Raw genomic sequence first — 24,954 nt, 5'->3', positions numbered from 1 at the left:
ATAGGAAATTTGGGTTTTCATGAGCTGTATGCCAAAATCATCAATATTAAAACAATAAAAGGCTTGAACTACTTCAGTTGGTGTGTAATGAATCTAAAATATATGAAAGTCTAATGTTTATCAGTACATTACAGAAAATAATGAACTTTATCACAATATGCAATTTTTTTTAGAAGGACCTGTATATACCAAGTTTCGTTGAAATGGATGGTTGCGTTTCTGTGTTTTCGCTGAACATAGACACATACATACACACATACGTCCTTTTTTTTATATATATAGATTTTAGGAAGTTTTGTACATCTTACAGTTTCAGCTGCCCTCTCATGGGCACTCACTTCTCTTTTCTAGATGTTCACCATGTAAAGAGAAAATAAGAGTTTCGTAGTGACACTTGATGCTGACCGGGACGCAGTATAACATTGCAGCGCGAGACTAAAGAATGAAAGGAAAAGAAAGGAAGAATATTCAAGATGGTACAGGGAGAAATGGTAAGTTTTATACCCACTATGGTGTACACTTCTTCAGAGGATTTTATTCTCTCTTCATTTCATGTCCTAATCACAGTTGAATCAAACTAGCAGATTTCTGACATTATTAGCCTCTCAGTGTTGGATGTGTTGGGCTACATTCACACGACTGTATGTGTTTAGTGGTCCGCAAAACACTGATCCGCAAAAAATACTGATGACGTCCTTTTGGCATCCGTATTGCATCAGTTTTTTTTTGCGGATCCATTGTAATGCCTATCCTTGTCCACGAAACGGACAAGAATTAGGCTCCATTTACACGTCCGCAACGTGTTTTTTTTGGATCCGAAAAACACGGACAGCGGCAATGTGCGTTCCGCATTTTGCAGACCGCACATTGCCGGCACTATTAGAATATGCCTGTTCTTGTCAGCAATTGCGGACAAGAATAGGACATGCTCTAATTTTTTGCGGAACGGAAGTGCGGACCCGGAAGTGCGGATCCGCAATTCCGTGTCCGGGCAGCACATTGTGCTGCCCCATAGAAATGAATGGGTCCGCAATTCCGTTCCGCAAAATGCGGAACAAAATTGCGGACGTGTGATGGGAGCCTAAGACATGCTCTATATTTTTTGCGGGTCTACGGAACAGACATCCGGATGCGGACAGCACACATTAAATGGGTCCTCATCTAATCCGCAAAAAAAACAGAATGGATACGGAAACAAAATACGTTTGTGTGCATGTAGCCTTAGGGCTCATGCACACGAACGTATTTTCTTTCTGTGTCCATTACGTTTTTTTGGCAGACCATATGCGGAACCGTTCATTTCAATAGGCCCTCAAAAAAAACTAAAGTTACTCCGCATGCATTCCGTTTCCGTATGTTCCGCAAAAAAAAAGAACATGTCCTATTATTGTCCGCATTACGGACAAGGATAGGACTGTTCTATTAGGGGCCAGCTGTTCTGTTCCGCAAAATACGAAATGCACATGGACGTTATCTGTATTTTTTGCCGATCCGTTTTTTTGCGGACTGCAAAATACTGTGCATGAGCCCTTAGGGTCCATTCACACGTCCGCAACTGTTTTGCAGACCGCATATGTCCGGCCCTGTGATAGAAATGCCTATTCTTGTCCGTGGCTGCGAAAAAGAATAAGGCATGTTCTATTTTTTTTTTAAATAAATGGGTCCGCACTCGTTCCGCAAAATTCTGCAGAACGGATATGGACCCATTTTGCAGATGTGTGACCGGTTATAGTACGTTTTTAATCCATACTCATGGACATCTGGTATTTCACCTTTATCTTTTCTTCATTCAGTATATCCAAACGCACAGTCGATAAACGTATACACCATGAAGGACTCGCTTCATCCTCCTCCCCTCTGCGCAAAAATATGGAATGCTTCAGGAATTTGCGTGTCATCCTTGCGCAGGGGCCTTGCTAATCTTCTCTGTATCGTTCCAGTTTTAGTATATGAGCTGTCGAAGGATAACACTCAAATTCGTGAAGCGTTACGTATTTTTGCGCCGAGGGGGGGGGGTGGTGGAGTGATGTGCATCTCAGCGTCCCTCGTGGTGTACGCTTTTGGATATGCTGAATAAAGGAAATATGAAGGTGAAATACCGGATGTCCGCAATTATGGATTGAAAAAGCTCACTATAAGATTTGTAGATCGATTGTATTCTAGGAGAATTTGAAATTCTCATGTACACGGTGCAGATTTTTTCTGTGCGGATTTCAAAATCCACAGCATGTCAATTTATATTATTTTTCCTTACCGGATTTTCTCCATTCACTTCAATTGGGAGAATAAAATCCGCATGCGTAATATCTGCACCAAATCTGCATCAAATCCACATGCAAATCCGCACGGATTTCCCTGCGAACACCTGCGGATTTCAATGCGCATTCTCCACACATAAATCCTGAACGTGTGCATTTACCCTAACACATGCAGCACTGAGAGGCTACCCCTATCTGAAGTCTGCTAGTTTCATTCAACTGAGATTTGCGGGGGGATAGTGGAGCTCCCTGTGCAGACGGCGCTGTTTTACAAGTGGCATTTTCTAGTTTGATGTAAATATCACTAGTCACTACATACAAACCGCCTAAAGGGCAAAAAATCCCATACGTTTTCCACAGATTTTACATTCTACATATCCGCCCCTTTAGAGAACCCCCCTCCTCTTGTGTAAACCCCACTCCTCAGGGGTATGGAGATTTCACGGTCTTTGTACTTGTGAAATCTCCATCTCGCCATGTGCAGGGAATATAACTTAAAATCTTATTATCCTCCCTGCACAGGGCAGGATGGAGATTTCACAAGTAGAAAGACCATGAAATCTCCATACCCCTGAGGGCGCATGCTCGGTTGGGTGAACGCGCTGTGTCCCTGCGCGCAGGGGCAAGCGAACTGGAAGTCACGTGGCGGGGTAGGAAAATTTTATAGTTCAGTAAAAATTTTACAACACCGGCGCAGCCTGGCCCCATCCTTCCCTCAAGTAGTGTGCCTGCCTTGCCTGCCAGTGACACTAGTTGCCAGTTGCCACACATGGCCGGCACAGCCGGGCCCCATCCTAAGTTCCCCCAACTTGGGGGAACTTAGGATGGGGCCCGGCAGCGCCGGCCATGTGTGGACTAGGGCACTGGCAGGCAGTGGCACACTACTTGGGGGAAGGATAGGGCCCGGCTGCGCCGGCCATGTGTGGACTAGGGCACTGGCAGGCAAGGCAGGCAGTGGCACAAGGGGGGCCCGCCGCCCCAAGTAGTGTGCCAGTGCCACTGCCTGCCTTGCCTAGTGCCAACATGCCATTGCCAGTGGCAGTTGTGACAGCCGGGCTGCCAGTGCCTGCGGCCGCCGCCGCCATAGTCCACACATGGGCCTGGCCTGGCCCCTTCCTTCCCTGTTCCCCTAATTGGCCAATTCAATCTTTTTTAATTTAAAAATTAAATAAATGAAAAATTACCTTTTTCCTTTTCCTGCCTGGTGGTGCCGCTCTGCCTCCTGCTCGTGCAGACACCCCACGACACTAAACTGCCGCCCCGCGCCTCCAGCAGCCGCCCAGCCTGCTGGGCGGGCCTGTCAGTAGAGCCGAAAGCGGGCCTGTCAGGCTGCAATGGAGTCGGCCTGGGGGCGGGGTTTGGGGCCACTGTAGAATCGGCGTCTCCTCGGCTCTCTCACTCTCTCCGCCGCTGTCAGTGGTGGGCGGGAGCTGGGCGGGAGCTGGAGAGCCGGAGGTGCCGGAGGCTGCAGGGCCAGGGACTGAGAGGCGAGCAATCATGATTAACTGTCTAACTAAGTAAGCAGCTGCACAGCCTAAGCAGCGGGACGGCTGGGCCCAGTAACTAAAGGTGGTCGGGGCGAGTCAGAGAAAATAGGTGGCGGAACGCCGTTTCGGGGCATTCCGCCAGAAATAAAGCCCTGATTGTATATAGTTAAAAAAAAAATTAACACTTATACATACCTCTTTGGAGCGATGCGATGCAGGCCTCTTCCGGCCTGTGTCCCGACTCCAGCGCTGTACGGCTCAGGCGGCGCGATGGCGTCATCTCGCCGCCTACGCCGGCCTCTGATAGGCTGCCGGCCTAGTAGTGCCGACAGCCTATCAGAGGAAAGGGACACACCTCCCTGTCCTGCTCCTCCGCACAGCCTTCTGTTTGTATCGCTGTCCTGAGGACGGCGATACAAACAGATCACTATGGAGATGAGCGCTTCGCTTCCACAATGGAAGCGCTCATCTCAGTGCCTGCCCCACCGCCGCACACAGTGCCGCTGGGGGGGATTTGACCAAACCTGTCCTCCCCGCATTATTTCCTGGGGGGGATCTGTCCCTCCTGCCCCCCCTGCTTCCTACGCCCATGGGGGCATTACATATACCTCAGTGTCTAACCGTATCTCCATCTTGTATCCAGGCTAGAGGCCATATCTCATCTTGTATTCAGGCTAGAGACCGTATCTCATCTTGTATCCAGGCAAGAGACCGTGTCCCATCTTGTATCTGGGCTAGAGGCCGTGTCCCATCTTGTATCTGGGCTAGAGGCCGTGTCCCATCTTGTATCTGGGCTAGAGGCCGTGTCCCATCTTGTATCTGGGCTAGAGGCCATGTCCCATCTTGTATCTGGGCTTGAGGCCATATCTCACCTTGTATCCAGGCTAGAGGTAGCACAACAGGGTCCAAGAGCCTCCTTTAATTGTACAGTTTCCCCCACAAACATCTCCTTTCGCTCTAATTTTGTAATCACTCACATATATTATAAAAAGTGTCATTCCAGCAACTCCTTGGTGCGTTTTTTTTATTTTTTTATTGTCAATGAACACATAACAAAAAGTAACAATGAAGCCCATAAAACAATTTCATATTTTCCCAATTCCACCACATTTTTCCCAGCTTCGCAATTACTGTAATGGAATAATTAAATGGATGTCCCGCAGATCATAGAACATGGCCTATTCTTGTCCACTTTGTGGATAAGAATAGGCATTTTTACTACTGTGTCCACGAAAAATGCGGCGCATCCATATTTTGTGGATCTGCAGTTTGTAGACCTTAAAATACATATGGTCGTGTGCATGAGGCCTTGCTGTTATGGGTGTTGACTTTCCCACACAAATATATTTGCCAGACGGGACTGTGTGCCCAATCTCATGCCATCAATATCGCTGTCCCCAACATTGGTGGTTCAGTGGTGGCCAGGTGATGGAAAGTTTGGTGTCTATCAATTCGATAGGCACCAAACTTTCCATCACCTGGCCAACACTGAACCACCAATGTTGGAGACAGCGATATCTATGGCATGAGATCAGGTACTCACAGGGGTTGACGTTGAAGGATGGAATTGAGCATGTGTGACCACCTCAGGAATAGTACAAACAACAGGTGGCGCAATACTGATACATTTTATGCAATATTATTATTACATCCAATTACAAAAGTATTCAGATCCAGGTTTGAAAAATGTAGAATATTTTTTTGTGAGACAACCCTTATAAATGTTCATACTAAAGGTATTTGGACCTTGGTGTGTATAACGTGTGGACATTGTCTGTTTTAGGCATTTTAATACGGGACTGATCAGGAGCAGCCTTTTTACTGCTAAGCATGCAATGTTTGGGGTTATTGTTAGGTAGAGAGCCTTTTATTGGATGGGCTTGAATCAGGTGTTGGCGCTATACAAATAAAGGTCAGGGTGTTGCCACACATTGCCGAGGTGCTGCTCTTTGGATGCCACTGCAGTTTATTTTTTATAAATTTTTTGCAGCAGTATGGCAGTACCCTCATTCATTATTATCAACTTCAAAGAACTTGAAAACATTTACTTGTAGGTGATATTTTTGGAATTTAGGTGGAAATGCATTTTTGCACTATTTCTTGTTATAGGAAATAGTATGGGAAAGGAAATGAAACTGTCTACGACGTAACAAATTGCTAGAGTTGCAATTTTTTAAGTTTCTTTAACAGAAAAAGAGGAATTAAGCTGATGTCTTAAATAATCTCCACCCAAAATCTTACCCTGTATAGATGACATCAAATGGGTAAGGGCTCATGCACACAGACACATTATAACTAGAAATCAGCAAATTTCTCAAAAATTAATTTCGGTCCGAATTCACCCGTGGCAAATTGTGTTAAAAAACAGCTATTTCCTGGCTGCAGAGAGCCTGTATAGTGGTGCAGAACACTGTGCAGTAACACGCGTAGGGAGTCTGCTGTGGTAGTGAAATAATACTGTAAGTCAGTATGACATGTAGATGACAGGCGTCGCTCTTAGGCCGAATGCACATGGCCGTGAGAGGTCCGTGGTATCCCGGCCTGGATTCCTGCTGACAGCAGGAGCGCACGACGCCATTGGTTGCTATGATGACGTGCGCTTAATGCCGCTGCTGTACTGTACAGTAATACACCAGTGTGATCTATACGAGTGTATTACTGTAGTGCAGCGACGGCATGAAGCGCACGGCGTCATAGCATCCAATCATGCCGTGCGCTCCTGCTGTCAGCAGGATGCCAGGCCGGGATACCACGGACCGCTCACGTCCGTGTGCATTTGGCCTTAGAATCACTTCACTCATTTGGTCAGTTACGGGGCCAAAACTGACCAAATAACTCAAGGGTGAACTCAGCATTACAGGTCAATGTTAGCGCCGTGGAGAACCATGCAGTGGCCCAAGATTCTACTATAGCATAAAAAAGCGCATTCCTTTTACACCGTCGTCAGCTGATTCCACATAGATGTCTACAGAACCTGTTCTATTTAATTGAATTTGAATATTGCCCCTGGCACTCATCACTAGTTGACATCACTGATTATTTTTCCCTTCCTCTGATCCCTCAGAACAATAACCCCCAAAAAACAGATCCTGTCTGTTGAGCATCCGCCTTCACTTGGTCAGCAGTTGGTCAGTAATTCATCAGTATTGCTAAAGCCCCCCCAAAAAACAGGAGTGGATCCAAAACAGAGATGACACGTGAATGGAATCTTTGCATGTCTTCTGTGTTTTGTACCCACTCCTGCTTTTGGCTATAAAATCATAAGACAATTCTGATGCAAAATAGGGACCATGTCATACAGGCCTTACAACTGCTACATAGGATCCGTTGTGAGTCTCATTTTTCCTTCCTTCTGACAGATCAGAAGAAGGCTCAAATAAATGAAGATGTCAACCAGGCCAAAAAGGTAAAATAGTGGCCCAGTCATGGAGTGGGGAGGGTGGGAACAGCATGAGAAGACCACAGAGTGACCCAGTGACATAGTGTTGAGGTGGCAGCAGCATGAGACCACAGACATAGTGGAGAGGTGGGGGCAATACCAGCACCAGCTGAATATGGTGGGTGGCAGTAGGAACACCTGGAACTAGGTGTGGTATCAGGCGGTGGCAGAATCAGAATAGTAGCTGAAGCAGGTAGCCAGAAGAAACTGGTCTCTTTTGTCAAAGTGTAGGTGTGGCACCATGGATGATCTAGTCTGATGCATCAGGAATTGGTGTTTGAAAATCCTGGCTGATCCATGCCTGATTCATCTTCACAAAGGTCAGTTTCTCCATATTTTGGGTGGAGAGGTGAGTTCTCCTTGGGGTAATTATGGCCCCCGCCACACTAAACACCCACTCTGATGGCACACTGCTGGCCGGGCAGGAAAGCTTGTCCAGAGCAAACTCGGTCAGTTGTGGCCACAAATCGAGTTTGGCTGCCCAGTAGTCCAGGGGATCTTCGATGTGGGGTGACAGGCTGCACTCCAAGTATGCCACAACCTGTTGGTTCAGGTTCTGCTCTATGTCTAATTGCTTCTGCTGGTGAGTAGTTTCTTCAGGAGGCGGGTGAAGGAAACTGCTCATCAGCGACTCTAGACTTAAGTTGCTGCTGAAGGAGCCGGTACTGCTCCTGACCCCCCCACCCCAGCAACTATTGCAGTCGAATGTGAGCGCAATGGCCCCCCCCCCCCCCCGTTCAGACCCGCGAGAGGAGGACGATGGCGGACATAGGCAGCGGCCAACTGACTACATAGGATGTCTCGATAGTAGTTCAGTTTGTCTTCCCTCTCAGCAGGTGTAAAAAAGGCCCCCATTTTGGACCGGTAGCGAGGGTCTAACATGGTGGAGAGCCAGTAGTCACCCCAAATGGTGATAATTCGGCTGTCACAACGCAACCAAGTGAGTTGCTCCTCTTCTCCTGTCACCTGTGTAGAAAAAACAGCCATTTCTCTATGCATTGCTCGTGCTCGAATGTCCTTCTTTAGTTCAGCCCCCACAGGGCTCATGTGGCCATGAGATGTAGTTGCCACATCTCCTGTCTCCTGGCCAGCCAGATTTAGCAGCATGTGCTCCAGGACATGAATCAGTGGAATTACGTTGTTCGTACCGAAGTCCTGGCAACTGACAAATAAGGTGGCCACCTCAAAGGGCCCGAGCAAACGGCAGGTGTCACGCATGAGCTGCCACTGGCTAACATCAAAGTTACACAGGAGAGTACCTCTGTCCATCTGTACCATCTATAAATAATTTCTGGCCTTTCTCTGTTCATATAATCGGCCCAACATATGGAGGGTGGAATTCCAATGGGTGGAAACGTCGAATATCCGCCTATGTTGGGGGATGCCGTTCTGCCGCTGTAGCTCAAGGAGGGTGTGCTTTGCAGTGTACGAGTGGCTGAAGTGCATGCAAAGTTTCCTGGTAGAGTTGAGCGAACACCTGGATGTTCGGGTTCGAGAAGTTCGGCCGAACATCCCGGAAATGTTCGGGTTCGGGATCCGAACCCGATCCGAACTTCGTCCCGAACCCGAACCCCATTGAAGTCAATGGGGACCCGAACTTTTCGGCACTAAAAAGGCTGTAAAACAGCCCAGGAAAGAGCTAGAGGGCTGCAAAAGGCAGCAACATGTAGGTAAATCCCCTGCAAACAAATGTGGATAGGGAAATGAATTAAAATAAAAATTAAATAAATAAAAATTAACCAAAATCAATTGGAGAGAGGTTCCATAGCAGAGAATCTGGCTTCCCGTCACCCACCACTGGAACAGTCCATTCTCAGATATTTAGGCCCCGGCACCCAGGCAGAGGAGAGAGGTCCCGTAACAGAGAATCTGTCTTCATGTCAGCAGAGAATTAGTCTGCATGTCATAGCAGAGAATGAGGCTTCACGTCAGCCACCACTGCAACAGTCCATTGGCATATATTTAGGCCCAGCACCCAGGCAGAGGAGAGAGGTCCCGTAACAGACAATCTGGCTTCATGTCAGCAGAGAATCAGTCTGCATGTCATAGCAGAGAATCAGGCTTCACGTCACCCACCACTGCAACAGTCCATTGTCATAAATTTAGGCCCAGCACTAGTGTTGAGCGGCATGTCCCATATTCGAATTCGCGAAATTTTGTGAATATTCGAAAGAATATTCGTAAAATATTCGCGATTATTCAAATTCGTTATTATTTCGCATATGCGATAATTCGAATTATCGCATAATACATATGCTATGCAAAATTCACATGTGCGCTAATGAAATCGCCTTACGAAGATTCGCAACTCAATTCAATCACTAATGTATGAATGCAATGCCCTTTGCCTCTGTTCTGGGACAAGTGTAGATATTCGCATGTGCGCTAATAAAATCGCCTTACGAAGATTCGCACCTCAATCACTTTCTAGGGAATGTGAGACTTTTGGGAATCAATCGAGATACAGTGGGGGGTGATGACAGTAGTTGACAGAGTACAGATCAATGTAATCTGTAAGGTGGAAAGTAAAATAAAAAATACGAATATTCGTAAATCGAATTTTACGAAGTTCTACGTATTCGCGAATATGGTGCTATACTATATGAATGCACAGGCCTTTGCCTCTCTGTTCTGGGGACAAGTGTAGATATTTGCATTTGCGTTAATAAAATCGCCTTACGAAGATTCGCAGCTCAATTCAATCACTAATGTATGAATGCAAAGCCCTTTGCCTCTGTTCTGGGACAAGTGTAGATATTCGCATGTGCGCTAATAAAATCGTCTTACGAAGATTCGCAACTCAATTCACTAATGTATGAATGCAAAGCCCTTTGCCTCTGTTCTGGGACGTGCCGATATTCGCATGTGCGCTAATAAAATCGCCTTACGAAGATTCGCGCCTCAATCACTTTCTAGGCAATGTGAGTAAGATCTGAGCTGTTGGACCTTTGGGAAACAATCAATTATATGTGTACTGTAATTTTGTGGGGGGGGGGGGGGGAAACAAAAAACGAATATTCGTTTTTACGAATATATAGCACTATATTCGAAATATTCGCGAAATCGCGAAGTTGCGATATTCGCGAAAAAAATTTGCTTTTCGAATATTCGCTCTCAACACTACCCAGCACCCAGGCAGAGGAGAGAGGTCCCGTAACAGACAATCTGGCTTCATGTCAGCAGAGAATCAGTCTGCATGTCATAGCAGAGAATGAGGCTTCACGTCAGCCACCACTGCAACAGTCCATTGGCATATATTTAGGCCCAGCACCCAGGCAGAGGAGGGAGGTCCCGTAACAGAGAATCTGTCTTCATGTCAGCAGAGAATTAGTCTGCATGTCATAGCAGAGAATGAGGCTTCACGTCAGCCACCACTGCAACAGTCCATTGGCATATATTTAGGCCCAGCACACACACAGGCAGAGGAGAGAGGTCCCGTAACAGAGAATCTGGCTTCATGTCAGCAGAGAATCAGTCTGCATGTCATAGCAGAGAATGAGGCTTCACGTCAGCCACCACTGCAACAGTCCATTGGCATATATTTAGGCCCAGCACCCAGGCAGAGGAGGGAGGTCCCGTAACAGAGAATCTGTCTTCATGTCAGCAGAGAATTAGTCTGCATGTCATAGCAGAGAATGAGGCTTCACGTCAGCCACCACTGCAACAGTCCATTGGCATATATTTAGGCCCAGCACCCAGGCAGAGGAGGGAGGTCCCGTAACAGAGAATCTGTCTTCATGTCAGCAGAGAATTAGTCTGCATGTCATAGCAGAGAATGAGGCTTCACGTCAGCCACCACTGCAACAGTCCATTGGCATATATTTAGGCCCAGCACACACACAGGCAGAGGAGAGAGGTCCCGTAACAGAGAATCTGGCTTCATGTCAGCAGAGAATCAGTCTGCATGTCATAGCAGAGAATCAGGCTTCACGTCACCCACCACTGCAACAGTCCATTGTCATAAATTTAGGCCCAGCACCCAGGCAGAGGAGAGAGGTCCCGTAACAGACAATCTGGCTTCATGTCAGCAGAGAATCAGTCTTCATATCATAGCAGAGAATCAGGCTTCACGTCACCCACCACTGTAAGAGTCAATTTTCATAAATTTAGGCCCAGAACCCAGGCAGAGGAGAAAGGTCCCGTAACAGACAATCTGGCTTCATGTCAGCAGAGAATCAGTCTTCATATCATAGCAGAGAATCAGGCTTCACGTCACCCACCACTGCAACAGTCCATTGGCATATATTTAGGCCTAGCACACAGGCAGAGCAGAGAGGTCCCGTAACAGACAATCTGGCTTCATGACAGCAGAGAATCAGTCTGCATGTCATAGCAGAGAATCAGGCTTCACGTCAGCCACCACTGCAACAGTCCATTGTCATAAATTTAGGCCCAGCACCCAGGCAGAGGAGAGAGGTCCCGTAACAGAGAATCTGGCTTCATGTCAGCAGAGAATCAGTCTTCATATCATAGCAGAGAATCAGGCTTCACGTCACCCACCACTGTAAGAGTCAATTTTCATAAATTTAGGCCCAGAACCCAGGCAGAGGAGAAAGGTCCCGTAACAGACAATCTGGCTTCATGTCAGCAGAGAATCAGTCTTCATATCATAGCAGAGAATCAGGCTTCACGTCACCCACCACTGCAACAGTCAATTTTCATAAATTTAGGCCCAGAACCCAGGCAGAGGAGAAAGGTCCCGTAACAGACAATCTGGCTTCATGTCAGCAGAGAATCAGTCTTCATATCATAGCAGAGAATCAGGCTTCACGTCACCCACCACTGCAACAGTCCATTGGCATATATTTAGGCCTAGCACACAGGCAGAGCAGAGAGGTCCCGTAACAGACAATCTGGCTTCATGACAGCAGAGAATCAGTCTGCATGTCATAGCAGAGAATCAGGCTTCACGTCAGCCACCACTGCAACAGTCCATTGTCATAAATTTAGGCCCAGCACCCAGGCAGAGGAGAGAGCTCCCGTAACAGAGGATCTGGCTTCATGTCAGCAGAGAATCAGTCTGCATGTCATAGCAGAGAATGAGGCTTCACGTCACCCACCACTGCAACAGTCCATTGGCATATATTTAGGCCTAGCACACAGGCAGAGCAGAGAGGTCCCGTAACAGACAATCTGGCTTCATGTCAGCAGAGAATCAGTCTGCATGTCATAGCAGAGAATGAGGCTTCACGTCACCCACCACTGCAACAGTCCATTGGCATATATTTAGGCCTAGCACACAGGCAGAGCAGAGAGGTCCCGTAACAGACAATCTGGCTTCATGACAGCAGAGAATCAGTCTGCATGTCATAGCAGAGAATCAGGCTTCACGTCAGCCACCACTGCAACAGTCCATTGTCATAAATTTAGGCCCAGCACCCAGGCAGAGGAGAGAGGTCCCGTAAAAGAGGATCTGGCTTCATGTCAGCAGAGAATCAGTCTGCATGTCATAGCAGAGAATGAGGCTTCACGTCACCCACCACTGCAACAGTCCATTGGCATATATTTAGGCCTAGCACACAGGCAGAGCAGAGAGGTCCCGTAACAGACAATCTGGCTTCATGTCAGCAGAGAATCAGTCTGCATGTCATAGCAGAGAATGAGGCTTCACGTCACCCACCACTGCAACAGTCCATTGGCATATATTTAGGCCTAGCACACAGGCAGAGCAGAGAGGTCCCGTAACAGACAATCTGGCTTCATGACAGCAGAGAATCAGTCTGCATGTCATAGCAGAGAATCAGGCTTCACGTCAGCCACCACTGCAACAGTCCATTGTCATAAATTTAGGCCCAGCACCCAGGCAGAGGAGAGAGCTCCCGTAACAGAGGATCTGGCTTCATGTCAGCAGAGAATCAGTCTGCATGTCATAGCAGAGAATGAGGCTTCACGTCACCCACCACTGCAACAGTCCATTGGCATATATTTAGGCCTAGCACACAGGCAGAGCAGAGAGGTCCCGTAACAGACAATCTGGCTTCATGTCAGCAGAGAATCAGTCTGCATGTCATAGCAGAGAATGAGGCTTCACGTCACCCACCACTGCAACAGTCCATTGGCATATATTTAGGCCTAGCACACAGGCAGAGCAGAGAGGTCCCGTAACAGACAATCTGGCTTCATGACAGCAGAGAATCAGTCTGCATGTCATAGCAGAGAATCAGGCTTCACGTCAGCCACCACTGCAACAGTCCATTGTCATAAATTTAGGCCCAGCACCCAGGCAGAGGAGAGAGGTCCCGTAAAAGAGGATCTGGCTTCATGTCAGCAGAGAATCAGTCTGCATGTCATAGCAGAGAATGAGGCTTCACGTCACCCACCACTGCAACAGTCCATTGGCATATATTTAGGCCTAGCACACAGGCAGAGCAGAGAGGTCCCGTAACAGACAATCTGGCTTCATGTCAGCAGAGAATCAGTCTGCATGTCATAGCAGAGAATGAGGCTTCACGTCACCCACCACTGCAACAGTCCATTGGCATATATTTAGGCCTAGCACACAGGCAGAGCAGAGAGGTCCCGTAACAGACAATCTGGCTTCATGACAGCAGAGAATCAGTCTGCATGTCATAGCAGAGAATGAGGCTTCACGTCAGCCACCACTGCAACAGTCCATTGGCATATATTTAGGCCTAGCACACAGGCAGAGGAGAGGTTCATTCAACTTTGGGTAGCCTCGCAATATAATGGTAAAATGAAAATAAAAATAGGATTGAATGAGGAAGTGCCCTGGAGTCCAATAATATATGGTTATGGGGAGGTAGTTAATGTCTAATCTGGACAAGGGACGGACAGGTCCTGTGGGATCCATGCCTGGTTCATTTTTATGAACGTCAGCTTGTCCACATTGGCTGTAGACAGGCGGCTGCGTTTGTCTGTAATGACGCCCCCTGCCGTGCTGAATACACGTTCAGACAAAACGCTGGCTGCCGGGCAGGCCAGCACCTCCAAGGCATAAAAGGCTAGCTCTGGCCACGTGGACAATTTAGAGACCCAGAAGTTGAATGGGGCCGAACCATCAGTCAGTACGTGGAGGGGTGTGCACACGTACTGTTCCACCATGTTAGTGAAATGTTGCCTCCTGCTAACACGTTGCGTATCAGGTGGTGGTGCAGTTAGCTGTGGCGTGTTGACAAAAGTTTTCCACATCTCTGCCATGCTAACCCTGCCCTCAGAGGAGCTGGCCGTGACACAGCTGCCTTGGCGACCTCTTGCTCCTCCTCTGCCTTGGCCTTGGGCTTCCACTTGTTCCCCTGTGACATTTGGGAATGCTCTCAGTAGCGCGTCTACCAACGTGCGCTTGTACTCGCGCATCTTCCTATCACGCTCCAGTGCAGGAAGTAAGGTGGGCACATTGTCTTTGTAGCGTGGATCCAGCAGGGTGGCAACCCAGTAGTCCGCACAGGTTAAAATGTGGGCAACTCTGCTGTCGTTGCGCAGGCACTGCAGCATGTAGTCGCTCATGTGTGCCAGGCTGCCCAGGGGTAAGGACAAGCTATCCTCTGTGGGAGGCGTATCGTCATCGTCCTGCCTTTCCCCCCAGCCACGCACCAGTGATGGACCCGAGCTGCGTTGGGTGCCACCCCGCTGTGACCATGCTTCATCCTCATCCTCCTCCACCTCCTCCTCATCCTCGTCCTCCTCGTCCTCCAGTAGTGGGCCCTGGCTGGCCACATTTGTACCTGGCCTCTGCTGTTGCCAAAAACCTCCCTCTGAGTCACTTCGAAGAGACTGGCCAGAAAGTGCTAAAAATGACCCCTCTTCCTCCTCCTCCTCCTCCTCCTCCTCCTGGGCCACCTCCTCTTCCATCATCGCCCTAAGTGTTTTCTCAAGGAGACATAGAAGTGGTATTGTAACGCTGATAACGGTGTCATCGCCACTGGCCATGTTGGTGGAGTACTCGAAACAGCGCAACAGGGCACACAGGTCTCGCATGGAGGCCCAGTCATTGGTGGTGAAGTGGTGCTGTTCTGTAGTGCGACTGACCCGTGCGTGCTGCAGCTGAAACTCCACTATGGCCTGCTGCTGCTCGCACAGTCTGTCCAGCATGTGCAAGGTGGAGTTCCACCTGGTGGGCACGTCGCATATGAGGCGGTGAGCGGGAAGGCCGAAGTTACGCTGTAGCGCAGACAGGCGAGCAGCAGCAGGATGTGAACGCCGGAAGCGCGAACAGACGGCCCGCACTTTATGCAGCAGCTCTGACATGTCGGGGTAGTTGTGAATGAACTTCTGCACCACCAAATTCAGCACATGCGCCAAGCAAGGGATGTGCGTCAAATTGGCTAGTCCCAGAGCTGCAACGAGATTTCGCCCATTATCACACACCACCAGGCCGGGCTTGAGGCTCACCGGCAGCAACCACTCGTCGGTCTGTTGTTCAATACCCCGCCACAACTCCTGTGCGGTGTGGGGCCTGTCCCCCAAACATATGAGTTTCAGAATGGCCTGCTGACGTTTACCCCGGGCTGTGCTGAAGTTGGTGGTGAAGGTGTGTGGCTGACTGGATGAGCAGGTGGAAGAAGAGGAGGAGGAAGCCGAGAAGGAGGAGGTGGCAACAGGAGGCAAAGAATGTTGCCCTGCGATCCTTGGCGGCGGAAGGACGTGCGCCAAACAGCTCTCCGCCTGGGGCCCAGCTGCCACTACATTTACCCAGTGTGCAGTTAGGGAGATATAGCGTCCCTGGCCGTGCTTACTGGTCCACGTATCTGTGGTTAGGTGGACCTTGCCACAGATGGCGTTGCGCAGTGCACACTTGATTTTATCGGATACTTGGTTGTGCAGGGAAGGCACGGCTCTCTTGGAGAAGTAGTGGCGGCTGGGAACAACATACTGTGGGACAGCAAGCGACATGAGCTGTTTGAAGCTGTCTGTGTCCACCAGCCTAAATGACAGCATTTCATAGGCCAGTAGTTTAGAAATGCTGGCATTCAGGGCCAGGGATCGAGGGTGGCTAGGTGGGAATTTACGCTTTCTATCAAATGTTTGTGAGATGGAGAGCTGAACGCTGGCGTGTGACATGGTTGAGACGCTTGGTGACGGAGGTGGTGGTGGTGGTGTTGGTGGTACATCCCCTGTTTGCTGGGCGGCAGGTGCCAACGTTCCTCCAGAGGCGGAGGAAGAGGCCGAGGCGGCAGCAGCAGAATAGGCCGAGGCGGCAGCAGCAGAAGAGGTAGCAGGGGGAGCCTGAGTGACTTCCTTGGTTTTAAGGTGTTTACTCCACTGCAGTTCATGCTTTGCATGCAGGTGCCTGGTCATGCAGGTTGTGCTCAGGTTCAGAACGTTAATGCCTCGCTTCAGGCTCTGATGGCACAGCGTGCAAACCACTCGGGTCTTGTCGTCAGCACATTGTTTGAAGAAGTGCCATGCCAGGGAACTCCTTGAAGCTGCCTTTGGGGTGCTCGGTCCCAGATGGCGGCGGTCAGTAGCAGGCGGAGTCTCTTGGCGGCGGGTGTTCTGCTTTTGCCCACTGCTCCCTCTTTTGCTACGCTGTTGGCTCGGTCTCACCACTGCCTCTTCCTCCGAACTGTGAAAGTCAGTGGCACGACCTTCATTCCATGTGGGGTCTAGGACCTCATCGTCCCCTGCATCGTCTTCCACCCAGTCTTGATCCCTGACCTCCTGTTCAGTCTGCACACTGCAGAAAGACGCAGCAGTTGGCACCTGTGTTTCGTCATCATCAGAGACATGCTGAGGTGGTATTCCCATGTCCTCATCATCAGGAAACATAAGTGGTTGTGCGTCAGTGCATTCTATGTCTTTCACCGCTGGGGAAGGGCTAGGTGGATGCCCTTGGGAAACCCTGCCAGCGGAGTCTTCAAACAGCATAAGAGACTGCTGCATAACTTGAGGCTGAGACAGTTTCCCTGGTATGCATGGGGGTGATGTGACAGACTGATGGGGTTGGTTTTCAGGCGCCATCTGTGCGCTTTCTGCAGAAGACTGGGTGGGAGATAATGTGAACGTGCTGGATCCACTGTCGGCCACCCAATTGACTAATGCCTGTACCTGCTCAGGCCTTACCATCCTTAGAACGGCATTGGGCCCCACCATATATCGCTGTAAATTCTGGCGGCTACTGGGACCTGAGGTAGTTGGTACACTAGGACGTGTGGATGTGGCAGAACGGCCACGTCCTCTCCCAGCACCAGAGGGTCCACTAAAACCACCACGACCATGTCCACGTCCGCGTCCCTTACTAGATGTTTTTCTCATTGTTATGGTTCACCACAACAACAAATATATTATTTGGCCCAATGTATTGTATTCAAATTCAGCGGGATATAAATTTGAGGCCTAGTATTTAGGCGCTGGGTGACCGGTATGGATTTAGTGACAGAATTAGACTTGGAAATGCACAGAAGCGTGTGTGTGAAGTTATTCTGAATGACCCTATGTGCACCTTGAATATTATATACCCTTTTTGGGATAGATTTCAAATAGCTCTGATATAGCAGGAACCACTAAATTATGAAATTGCTAAATTGGGAATTGTACTTCAACCCAGAACAAAAAATGTGCTTTGACGGGCACTAAATAACTTTCCCAGCTACAACAGGACAACGGTAACGAGAGATTTAGAGGGATTTAAATTTGAGGCCTAGTATTTAGGCGCTGGGTGACAGGTATGGGTTTAGTGACAGAATTAGACTTGGAAATACACAGTAGCGGGTGTGTGTGAAGTTATTCTGAATGACCCTATGTGCACCTTCAATATTATATACCCTTTTAGGGATAGATTTCAAATAGCTCTGATATAGCAGAAACCACTAAATTATGAAATTGCTAAATTGAGAATTGTACTTCAACCCAGAACAAAAAATGTGCTTTGACGGACACTAAATATCTTGCCCAGCAACAACAGTACAGCGGTGGGTAACGAGAGATTTAGAGGGAATTAAATTTGAGGCCTAGTATTTAGGCGCTGGGTCACCGGTATGGATTTAGTGACAGAATTAGACTTGGAAATACACAGTAGCGGGTGTGTGTGAAGTTATTCTGAATGACCCTATGTGCACCTTCAATATTATATACCCTTTTAGGGATAGATTTCAAATAGCTCTGATATAGCAGAAACCACTAAATTATGAAATTGCTAAATTGGGAATTGTACTTCAACCCAGAACAAAAAATGTGCTTTGACGGACACTAAATATCTTGCCCAGCAACAACAGTACAGCGGTGGGTAACGAGAGATTTAGAGGGATTTAAATTTGAGGCCTAGTATTTAGGCGCTGGGTCACCGGTATGGATTTAGTGACAGAATTAGACTTGGAAATACACAGTAGCGGGTGTGTGTGAAGTTATTCTGAATGACCCTATGTGCACCTTCAATATTATATACCCTTTTAGGGATAGATTTCAAATAGCTCTGATATAGCAGAAACCACTAAATTATGAAATTGCTAAATTGGGAATTGTACTTCAACCCAGAACAAAAAATGTGCTTTGACAGACACTAAATATCTTGCCCAGCAACAACAGTACAGCGGTGGGTAACGAGAGATTTAGAGGGATTTAAATTTGAGGCCTAGTATTTAGGCGCTGGGTCACCGGTATGGATTTAGTGACAGAATTAGACTTGGAAATGCACAGAAGCGTGTGTGTGAAGTTATTCTGAATGACCCTATGTGCACCTTCAATATTATATACCCTTTTAGGGATAGATTTCAAATAGCTCTGATATAGCAGAAACCACTAAATTATGAAATTGCTAAATTGGGAATTGTACTTCAACCCAGAACAAAAAATGTGCTTTGACGGACACTAAATATCTTGCCCAGCAACAACAGTACAGCGGTGGGTAACGAGAGATTTAGAGGGATTTAAATTTGAGGCCTAGTATTTAGGCGCTGGGTGACAGGTATGGGTTTAGTGACAGAATTAGACTTGGAAATACACAGTAGCGGGTGTGTGTGAAGTTATTCTGAATGACCCAATGTGCACCTTCAATATTATATACCCTTTTTGGGATAGATTTCAAATAGCTCTGATATAGCAGGAACCACTAAATTATGAAATTGCTAAATTGGGAATTGTATTTCAACCCAGAACAAGAAATGTGCTTGAACGGACACTAAATAACTCGCCCAGCTACAGCACTAGGGACAGATTTAGCTGGATATAAATTTGAGGCCTAGTATTTAGGCGCTGGGTGACAGGTATGGGTTTAGTGACAGAATTAGACTTGGAAATACACAGTAGCGGGTGTGTGTGAAGTTATTCTGAATGACCCAATGTGCACCTTCAATATTATATACCCTTTTTGGGATAGATTTCAAATAGCTCTGATATAGCAGGAACCACTAAATTATGAAATTGCTAAATTGGGAATTGTATTTCAACCCAGAACAAGAAATGTGCTTGAACGGACACTAAATAACTCGCCCAGCTACAGCACTAGGGACAGATTTAGCTGGATATAAATTTGAGGCCTAGTATTTAGGCGCTGGGTGACCGGTATGGATTTAGTGACAGAATTAGACTGGGATATGGCCAAAAAATAAACAGACTATTGCTGGTTAAATGCACTTGGTGTGACAGCTTCACCCTGATGTAGGCTTTAGCCAAAAAACAACCACACCATTGAGGGTTAAATGCACTTGGTGACAGGCGCAGCTTGCCCCTGATTTTGTATATGGCCAAAAAATGAACAGACTATTGCTGGTTAAATGCACTTGGTGTGACAGCTTCACCCTGATGTAGGCTTTAGCCAAAAAACAACCACACCATTGAGGGTTAAATGCACTTGGTGACAGGCGCAGCTTGCCCCTGATTTTGTATATGGCCAAAAAATGAACAGACTATTGCTGGTTAAATGCACTTGGTGTGACAGCTTCACCCTGATGTAGGCTTTAGCCAAAAAACAACCACACCATTGAGGGTTAAATGCACTTGGTGACAGGCGCAGCTTGCCCCTGATTTTGTATATGGCCAAAAAATGAACAGACTATTGCTGGTTAAATGCACTTGGTGTGACAGCTTCACCCTGATGTAGGCTTTAGCCAAAAAACAACCACACCATTGAGGGTTAAATGCACTTGGTGACAGGCGCAGCTTGCCCCTGATTTTGTATATGGCCAAAAAATGAACAGACTATTGCTGGTTAAATGCACTTGGTGTGACAGCTTCACCCTGATGTAGGCTTTAGCCAAAAAACAACCACACCATTGAGGGTTAAATGCACTTGGTGACAGGCGCAGCTTGCCCCTGATTTTGTATATGGCCAAAAAATGAACAGACTATTGCTGGTTAAATGCACTTGGTGTGACAGCTTCACCCTGATGTAGGCTTTAGCCAAAAAACAACCACACCATTGAGGGTTAAATGCACTTGGTCGCAGCTTGTGCTGGCGCACCACAAGACACAAAATGGCCGCCGATCACCCCAGAAAAATGAGACTGACAAACGGTCTGTGCAGCCTAAAAACAGTGAGCAATTGAGGATCAGCAGCTCAATGATCCACAGCTGCAGATCGATCAGTTAATCAAGTCCTTTGGAGGAGTTAATCTGCCTAATCTCGCCCTACTGTCGCAGCCGCAACCTCTCCCTACGCTAATCAGAGCAGAGTGACGGGCGGCGCTATGTGACTCCAGCTTAAATAGAGGCTGGGTCACATGGTGCTCTGGCCAATCACAGCCATGCCAATAGTAGGCATGGCTGTGATGGCCTCTTGGGGCAAGTAGTATGATGCTTGTTGATTGGCTGCTTTGCAGCCTTTCAAAAAGCGCCAAGAAAGCGTCACAAAAGCGCGAAGAAAGCGACGAACACCGAACCCGAACCCGGACTTTTACGAAAATGTCCGGGTTCGGGTCCGTGTCACGGACACCCCAAAATTCGGTACGAACCCGAACTATACAGTTCGAGTTCGCTCATCCCTATTTCCTGGCCATTTTCAGGATGTCTTGCAGGGTGAAGACTTCAGGAACCGATTAACAACCATATTGAACACATGCGCCATGCCCTCCTTGACACAGGGTTGACACAGTGTTCTTCACGTTGTCAGTCTCCATGGTTCTGATTTTGACTATTTGAGGAGAAAGCCAGGATTCAATTTCTTGATGAAGGACGCGGAGCAGTTCCTCCCCTGTGTGACTCAGTTTGCTCAGGCAAATTAGGGGCAGAACAGTGTGACAGTGCCGTGCCATACACATGTGGTATGCTGGAGGAGCACTGTGAATTGTCCTTGCAATGGAGGCTGAGGACACGGTGGAGGATGAGGAGGCAGAGGCGTATATTGTTGCAGGAACGTGGAGGCGGAAGCAGCATCACCTGGCCAAGTTGCTGGTGTGGCTGGGTAGGAATCACATTTATGCGGTTGGCTGTAAAAGACATATATTGTCCTTGACCGTAGTTACAGCTCCACACGTCGGCGCTGCTGTGCACTTTGGCAGACACTGACAGGCTCAAGGACTGGCCCACCTTCTGTTCTACATATGTGTGCAGGGCTGGTACTGCCTTTTTCGCAAAGAAATGATGGTTTGGGACTCTGCACCTCGGCTCGACACAAGCCATCAGTTGTCGGAAAGGTGCAGAGTCCACCTCTTGGAAAGGGAGACACTGCAGCACCAGGAACTTAACCAGGAGCACGCTCAGCTTCTGCACCATTGGATGAGTGCACACATACTATTGTCTCTTTGCAATCTCTTTGGTAATCGATTGCTGATGGAATGACTGACGAGGAGTATGAGGAGGAGGAGCAGGAGCATCAGGACCAGCAGATGATGGGAAAGACAGACAGCTCCCTTCGGCTGAGGTAGTGGACTGCATGAAATGCGTGCCACTGGGTGATGCAGCGGTTTCTGCGGCAGACTGGACCACCATATCGGAGCCATGGTTCTCCCAGGCCACTTTATGGTGACGCTGCATGTGTTGACGCAGGGCGGTGGTGCCAACATTGGCACCCTGGCCATGCTTCACCTTCTGCCCACATATTCGGCAAATGGCCATGTTCACCTCCTCCGGCGGCCTAACAAAAAATTGTCACACTGCCGAGTATGGCATTTTCCCCCCAACACTCCGAGCTGACGGCCTGCTACAGCTGCCTCTATGAAACCCTGCACTGCTACTTTCCGCGTAGTGGGTGGTCTACCCCGGGCACATTTGGCTCTCGACCGCCCACTGCTGCCACCCTGCTGACTTACAGCCACGCTACCACCATTCTGGCTCAGCCACTGCCTCACACGCAAGCTGCCACCCTCTTCTTCTTCTGATGATGATGATGAAGCCCCTTCTTCACCCGGCTCCCATGTGCGATCAGCTACATCATCATCATCCGCTACTGTCTGCACGTCACTGATGTCCCCTTTAACGGCCAGGAGCCAGACCGCTCGCAACACCTGCTCCCAGTTGACTCTCATCATCACTACTTGCCTGCCTACCGGAGGAAGCGCCGGATGTCTCCTCCAGATCTTGGTTGGGCAGTAGCAGCTGACTGTACTCTAGTAGCTTATCCTCGCTGAAAAGTGGAGTCGAGCCTACGGCATATAATACTTCTCGTGCTGAGGGAACTGAAAATGAGGAAGGTTCAGTACAGGAGGGGGCAAAGAGCCTACTCCCCCTGGCCATGCCAACTAAGCGTTGTGTCAGAGGAACCGTCCGACTCTTGGCTGGGAGTGTCTGATGTCACTTGCGACAAAGTCGAAGACCGAGTCAACCATTCAAGCACAGCTGGGTTGCTGGTCAAGACACGACTGCTAGATGCTAGATGACACCGGGAGTTCAGGCCTCTCGCTGCGACTCGTGCTGCCACCCCCCTTCTTCTGCTGCCTGCGACAGAAACATTTTGGCCATACACCCGAAAAAATAAGAAATATAACAATCACAATTCACTGCAGAATGGCTAATGGGACGTACATATCTTTCCGATTAACACACCCAGTAAATGACTGTAGTACAATGTAACTTCACCGCTGAACGGCAATTATGACATACCAGTATATTTTTTCATTTTTTTCCTATTAATACACCCCCAAAAAAATGGAAAACAATATAAAATCAATGTACAATATAACTTCACCGCTAAATGGCAATTATGACATATTTTTTCCTTTTTTTTTCCTATTAATACACCCACCCCCCCCCAAAAAAAATGTAAAACAATATAAAATCAACGCAGAACGGATAATAGGATGTACGTATATTTCCTTTTAATACACCACGTAAATGGCTGTAGTACAATGTAACTTCACTGCTGAACGGCAATTAAGACATATATATATATATATTTTTTCTGATTAATAAACCCCCCCCCCCCCCAAAAAAAAAATATAACAATCACAATTCATCACAGAATGGATAATAGGAAGTAGGTTTATTTCCCTTCTATACACCCCATAAATGGCTGCAGTACAATGTAATTTCACCGCTGAACGGTAATTAAAGAGGACCTTTCACCTATTATTACACTATGAACTAAGTATACAGACATGGAGAGCGGCGCCCGGGGATCTCACTGCATTTACTATTATCCCAGGGCGTCGCTCCGTTCTCCCGCTATGCCCTCCGGTATCTTCGCTCACTAAGTTATAGTAGGCGGAGTCTGCCCTTGTTCTGCTGTAGCGCTGGCCAATCGCAGCGCAGAGCTCACAGCCTGGGAGGTTATTTTCTCCCAGGCTGTAAGCTCTGCAATGCGATTGGCCAGCGCTACAGAAGAACAAGGGCAGACTCCGCCTACCATAACTTAGTGAACGGAGATACCGGAGGGCATAGCGGGAGAACGGAGCGGTGCCCGGGGATAATAGTAAGTGCAGTGAGATCCCCGGGCGCCGCTCTCCATGCCTGTATACTCAGTTCACGGTGTCAGGATCAGTGAAAGGTCCTCTTTAAGACATATATTTTTCCTTTTCTTTTCCTATTAATACACCCCCCCCCCCAAAAAAAAATGTAAAACAATATAAAATCAATGCAGAACGGCTAATAGGACGAACGTATCTTTCCTATTAATACACCCCGTAAATGGCTGTATCACACAGAACTTGCACCCCAATCACAAGCAAGGTTTTCTGGAATTACTGATGTATCATATAGTGCAAACAACCTACTGTAAAAGCAGCAGTATAACTGCAATTTGGATCCCCAATTAGTGCAGCAAGGTGTAATAGTAATCGCTCCTATTACTCAGGCTGTACACTCTCCTATTGCAACTTTTATAGTGTAGATGATGCTTCCCTATCCTTTCCCTACAGCTTAAAGGGAACCTGTCACCGGGATTTTGTGTATAGAGCTGAGGACATGGGTTGCTAGATGGCTGGTAGCACTTCCGCAATACCCAGTCCCCATAGCTCTGTGTGCTTTTATTGTGTCAAAAAACTATTCGATACATATGCAAATTAACCTGAGATGAGTCCTGTACGTGAGATGAGTCAGGGATAGGACTCATCTCAGGGTAATTTGCATATGTATCAAATCGTTTTTTTTACACAATAAAAGCACACAGAGCTATGGGGACTGGGTATTGCGGATGTGCTAGCGGCCATCTAGCAACCCATGTCCTCAGCTTTATACACAAAATCCCGGTGACAGGCTCCCTTTAAATCATTTTTCCCTGCACTCGTAAAATCGATTTTCAGCACAATAAAGTCCTTCCTAGCACTGTCCCTAGCGCCTGCTAACGTTTCTACTTGCACTAAGTACACAGAAAAATGACAGAATCCAAGATGGCTGAGGGTATTTATAAGACTGTGACATCACAGGGCGGGCTGGCTGCTGATTGGCTGCGTGCATGGCATTGTGGGTGATCCCTCTTTCCCATAGTTCTTTCCTCCATGTCCTA

The 24,954-nt window shown here is 47.8% G+C and overlaps 1 protein-coding gene and 1 non-coding gene across 5 annotated transcripts in view; one reads left to right on the top strand and one right to left on the bottom strand.

Moving 5' to 3' along the window:
• Nucleotides 1-342: 342 nt before the first annotated feature.
• LOC122929450 (CD209 antigen-like protein E) overlaps nucleotides 343-24,954 on the top strand; it is a 77,027-nt gene continuing 52,415 nt past the window's right edge. For 2 of the 4 annotated variants that reach the window (XM_044283028.1, XM_044283026.1), the window contains exon 1: nucleotides 345-491. In XM_044283028.1, the coding sequence (XP_044138963.1) occupies nucleotides 443-491 (49 nt within the window). In that variant the 5' untranslated portion in view covers nucleotides 345-442. Of the gene's footprint in view, nucleotides 492-24,954 lie in introns of all 4 variants that reach the window. The other 2 variants (XM_044283027.1, XM_044283025.1) reach the window with 2 other exon arrangements.
• Nucleotides 1,864-1,973, bottom strand: LOC122929804. The gene has a single exon (XR_006388023.1). It is a non-coding gene; the product is annotated as a U6 spliceosomal RNA (small nuclear RNA).

The sequence above is a fragment of the Bufo gargarizans genome, chromosome 2 (assembly GCF_014858855.1).
Source record: "Bufo gargarizans isolate SCDJY-AF-19 chromosome 2, ASM1485885v1, whole genome shotgun sequence".
Taxonomy (NCBI): domain Eukaryota; kingdom Metazoa; phylum Chordata; class Amphibia; order Anura; family Bufonidae; genus Bufo; species Bufo gargarizans.
The sequence above is the reverse complement of the archived record's forward strand: the minus strand, read 5'-3'. Positions and strand labels throughout refer to the sequence as shown.